This window comes from Perkinsus marinus (assembly GCF_000006405.1).
Source record: "Perkinsus marinus ATCC 50983 genomic scaffold scf_1104296932410, whole genome shotgun sequence".
Taxonomy (NCBI): Eukaryota; Perkinsozoa; order Perkinsida; family Perkinsidae; genus Perkinsus; species Perkinsus marinus.
In genome coordinates this window covers 105,007-110,637 of record NW_003215453.1, presented here as the reverse complement: position 1 = coordinate 110,637, position 5,631 = coordinate 105,007, and the positions used below count along the sequence as shown (strand labels likewise).

The 5,631-nt window shown below is 44.2% G+C and overlaps 1 protein-coding gene across 1 annotated transcript; it reads right to left on the bottom strand.

The window, feature by feature from the left end:
- Nucleotides 1-1,918: 1,918 nt before the first annotated feature.
- Pmar_PMAR022266 (40S ribosomal protein S29-B, putative) lies at nt 1,919-2,130 on the bottom strand (the record flags this gene model as incomplete). Its single annotated transcript, XM_002785487.1, has 2 exons — nt 1,919-1,928; nt 1,976-2,130. The coding sequence occupies 2 exons, from the start codon at nt 2,128-2,130 to the stop codon at nt 1,919-1,921; spliced, it is 165 nt and encodes a 54-aa protein (XP_002785533.1).
- Between the last annotated feature and the right edge of the window lie 3,501 nt (nt 2,131-5,631).

Here is a 5,631-nt window from a genome sequence, read left to right as displayed (position 1 = left end):
TCTGCAGAATGAAATGCCGACTGCAATGGGAGGAACCTCGCCGAGCAAGTCGAGTGTCGCCAAAGCAAGTGGCTTAGTTATGAGGGAAGGAGGTGCACATGTGAGGGATGATAACGTGAGTGCTGGGAATGGAAATGTGGTGGGTTCGATTCCGGCATCGATTGTTTTTTCGTGTCCTAGGTACCTCCTGAGGGCGCATCCCGCAAACGTAGAAAGTCGTGGGAAGATCGGAAGCCAGTTCAAGCGAGGAAACGTCAAAGGCGACAGAGGAACAATAGCAGGTAGGAAACGGCTGTTGGTTTGGGTGATGGGACTGGTTGTGATTAGTCCGGTAAATTTGCAATCAGCGGAGAGCAGGGGAGGCACCAATGGTAGCAGTCGAGCTAATGCGAGGACGCGTGGGAGGAGGGAACGAAGGAAGAGGCAACAGAGGGCTAAGCAGGAGGAACAGATGAATCGACGACGTTTGTTTTAATATTAGAGTACAACTTATGTTTCTTGAATGGAAGATTAGGACTAGTGTTAGCGATGAGAGGGTATGGTTGGGGGGAAGTATTGGAAATGTGGTATGTGAACTTGAGTGAATGAGTACTTGCTGATATCATCGAGGAGAGGGAATGGTGAGAATTTACGTCAGATTTCGTCCCTGGAAAGGTAGCGCCGACCGGATATGTTTAAATGGATGCGTTCGGGTATGTTTCTTAACGTCACTCAAGAACCAGCGAACCAGCATATCCTAAAGTACTTCGAGATTCCACCTTATAAAACAGCACGGCTCGATCTGTGGTATCAGGACTTTTCCAGATGAAAATGTGTGTGTTATTCGCATTCATTGAGCATACACGGACTAACATTAAGAACGATTTCGAACTATCCACTTGAGCTCTTGGTCATTATTGAGGTGAATAACCATAAAACCAGGCGTGAAATTCATAAAAGTAAACCGCATCGGATGGATGGCGAGAGGCAGTATGAAAGTTCAGGAATGCATTTACCAAGTTACAATAGCGGTGTTGCTTGCAGCTGTTGTTGGTATACCTTATAAGCTCGAAGCTAGACACGTACTACCACCCAGAGTTATTTATCTGAAAATCAACTCGCATCATTCGATATTACGGGGCTGAATCAGGAACGATTGCCGTTACTCGAAGGAGCCTGTGTATGAATTCAATAGCAGTGGGGGAAGAGTTGGTAGGGAAATGGAAAGATGTTAGAATTACATTTGAGCTGAAAGATTCGAAAAATAATTATCGACTGTTGTCGTACATGCTGAGAATGCTCTAATAATGAGGTAATGTCAATCACTGTCAACAGAAAATGATGAATTCTTTTCTCATGATCATCATGTGTATGTTGATGTTGGTTAGTGTAACACGGCGGGTATACTCACATCAGATCAAAAGCGATACACAGACCAAACAACGAATCATTGGAACCAAGGAGTACTACGGTGAAACTAATGAGGGCGGATCTAATTCATAGCGAATGATGATGATGATACTCAGCTACTCAGGCAATCCAAAGATTTTAGGCTATTTCACCTCACGTACACACTCGTTCGTTGAATCGTAACGTCGTTACGGTAACGAGTAATGCATTCCCCAACGCATGACCAGAAGTATTCCTGATGGGGACACTCAAAGCACATGGTCATCAAAGCCCGCCGACACGTGACATCTGAATAATATAAGCAGTAAGATGATTCAGTAGAATACTATTCGAAGAGAGAAATAATACGGGCCGAGCAAATCACTACGGAATAGATGACTTCGACTACTCTTAATAGAATGCAAACAGCACATTTCCCCTTCCCTTAGGTGAATAAACCTCAACACAACAAGAAGAATAACACTCAAGAGGATATCGCTTTCTAGCCAACTTGAGCTCTATCAACTGTGATACCAGTCCGTCTCGATATTCATCGGTACCTAACAATAACAATAGAGTAAACCATTAATGCATTAAATATTATTACTTGTGGAATCCAATATCGTTGGCCTTCTCCCTGAAGCATTGACGGCACATCATGAGGCCGTACTTGCGGATGAGACCGTGCTGGTTGGAGCACACACGGCACTGACGAGAACCAGGCCCGAAGTTACGAGGACGAGTCATGTAGAGATCCGGCATAGTGGATTAGGTTGGGTAGCGAACTCTCTAATGGAGAACATAATCCGTATCTATCAGCATCAACCCTAAGATACCTCCCAATGACTAATAACAGCAAGACGACGCAGATCGATCTAACGCCAAGACTGCCTCCTCAATAGGTCTCTGATCCTCTACGAATAACTGTATCACAGTCAGACATGACCATCCAAGGGTCTACCTCCCTAAGGGCCTCTGAGCACACCAAGGAGAATGGCAATCGATTGCGCTATAAAAGGGTGAATAGATCTGAGGAAGTGTGAGAATGCAAGATTACTCAAGATTTTTGCCGAAAATTAGATGTTCGAAATTGATGACTGTGGATTTGCCTTTGACTGCCCCCACAGGTCTTGGCGCCTCAACGTGGCGTGGGGGTGACCGGTTCGGTATAGCCGGTGCCAAGCCTTGACCACCTCTGCCTATACTCGTACATCCCTCAGCGGGTGCCTTGGAGTATGGTGGGGTTTCTCTCCGTTGATGCCTGTTTAGCTCTTTCTAGCGTTTTATTCTATGGGCTGCTACTATGTGTATACCTGCTCTATCTTACCCTTGCATTATATCTCATGCCACACCGTTCCCTCTAACGATTTTGTCTCATGATATTCCTGCATCACTGTCTACTTGTCGAGGATTGCTTTCACATTTGACCTGGCTTTTGTCAGACTTCGGCCTTTCTTTCTACTGAGTTACGTCGTACTTGCCACTACCTTTGCCCAACAGTTGCTCCCGTGTTCTTTCGCTCAGTTGTCTCATTTTATGCATTCGCATTCGCCCCGCTTTGTTAGTCGTTCTTCCTTGTCGTTCCAGGTACTATCAATTCGGCGTCGTGCCCGAAATCGTTTGGCTATTATCCTTTTCGAATACTACCTCAGTTGGTTTTGCAGCGAGCATAGTCTACCACGGTCTACTGTATGAACTGGTAATCATCGCGATGTCTTCTCGCTCTCGACAATCTTACTGTCAATGTTCACCATCATGATTCCCGGTATATTCTGCCCAGTGCCGAAGGAGCAAGAGGAGCGTCTACTGTACTGTCGTCGACTTGACTTACTTCCCCCAACCAACCGCAGCTGTATTCTGTCTGCCGTGTAAACCCTGTTCTGGTGATTCATTACCCTCCCTGCGCTTCTCGTAGCATATATCTGCGATGTCATCACCTTTGCATATGGTAGAGCTGCCCGGGGTCTATATCGTCCTCTTTATAGTAGTCGTATTTCTTTCCCCGTCATTTCAAGCTCTTTTTCCTATTTTAGGTATTATATCTGGCCCCGCTCTTTGCATTATTTACCTTTCTCTCTCTCGTTGTAGTAGTAGCAGCCACATATCTCTGATGTCGACGGGGTTATAGCCTCACTGTCTCTGCAGGTGCTTCTGAGCCGGCTATTGTACGTTTGAGGGCGATCGGCTGCTAGCCCGTAAAGCCCGGCAATAAGCATTGCGTTGCGTTGCGTTGCCTTTGACTGAGGATGATGACTATCTCGTGAATTGAGTATTAACCAAATAAATTGTGAAATTTACAATCGGGGACTTCGATAGATGCTGATTCTCCTACAATTTTATCCGCCCGAATTGTCTTACCTCAACTGATTTGTATGATTGATATCAGGTTACAACGTCGATGTATAAAATCAATATTAATCTCAGTTTACAATGAACATTACTCGCCCGTCGTAGTAGTAGGAGCTTTACTTCCGATAAGGTAAACTCAGATGAAAATGACAGGACCTCCTTGAGGACGGCCTCAATAATAAGAGATCCTTGCATCATAATCCGCCATACCGAAGTGGACTTGGATGTGATCAGACCAGCACTGAATGTGTAGTGGTAAACGTAATAGGTAAGTCCAACAGCATTCCAGTTACAGAAATCTATGTAAGGTATAACAAAAAAACGAACGGGAAGTTCATTCATCGTGGGAATTTGGGGATATAATTTTCTTGAAAGAATATCGAGTCAATTTAGAGATCATTTTAGTTTCCCGGAGAATAATCACTCGGAATGACTTTGATGTCCAACTTCATCATCATCCTCTCTGCAGATTAACTCGGACTAAATCAACGATGGTTCTTCTCGTTACAGCCACGCTTCTGTGCATTCGAACAGTTACAGGGTAATCGAGATTTATCGGTCTGTTTTCAGAAGTTCGGCTCAAATTGGAGGTATCTCGAATCATATGACTGATTCGAGATGACAGCTCATCCAGGGTTTTCAGACACCATTTTGATCTCAACTTGTATGACCGTCCTAGAAGGGTTGATGGGCGTATGATTACGAAGTCAGCAACCTGAGGCTTATGGTGGGGTCGCCAATGCGTCTACAGGATTATCTAGTGATTTAGAAGGGATGCAAATAGTAATGGAATAGATTCAGCTATAAATAGTATCTTCGGTCCACCTAGACAAGATTCGTAATAGGCTCAATAACACACCAATTATTCCCGAGCTCGGCTTAGAGCTCACGAGGCTCCGTTCGCCTTATCTGGGTAGATGAACCAGCTGGTTACTTGAATGTATCTAGTGATATGATGGTAACCTCTGATGTGCTCTGGTATGTGCATCGGGAGGCGACATTATGATCCACTACGAGCAGGGATTGCGATGCAGTATATAATAGATCAGTATGGTATATAGATATCAATAGGCGTGTGGGGATACTTCCGGGAATCTTATGTGTTTGCGTGCACCTGATAAGCTGACTTATGCGATAGGTCGGTGATAGTAACACACCAACTTTATCATTTCTATGACATGTGAGTATTAGTATCTGTCATCTTGGAGGATTTATTGTAATGAATATTAGTTGTTCCATCACGATCAACTCATCAACGATTCTGATACCGAGAAATCCTCGTTGATTCGATCCATGCTCGATCGCTGTGCCAAGTACATAACCCAACTCAGAGCTCATTATGAAGTTGCTTGTTGCAGTTCACATAAACAATAAGTCCAAATAGCAATAGTAGCATTTTTCGGCGGATGATATGTACACAGTGATGCAAGGCGAACAAGTTGCCCGTCAGAACAATTCTGAGGTTGATGTTATCGTTCCTCACTATACCTTCCAGAAACCTATTTGGTGGTTGAGGTCGGGAGTGAATAAATGATATTCACGACTATGGACATCAATTTTGGGGTGCTGATCGAATGGAGAAATTGATTTCGAGGACAAGGACATCCATCTCGGGTTGCGAATCCGATGATGCAGATTTACACTATGCAACAGCCGCGCATACTGCTGGAAGAGTAATGTAACTCCGCAAGGCATTCAAATTATTTTCTACTTGTTTGCTACTGAGTTACTAAGTATTCACTGTCTGGGAATTCAATATTATTTCATTTAGCCGCTGAGAGCTTCACCCTAGGATCAATTATTATGAACCAAAATGCCGAACAGCTACTCAGTGGAGTAGACGCGCTATAATATCGCACCCAGTTAGCGATCTGAATAGCACTATCTCCTTAGGATGATATACTCGGAACCCAA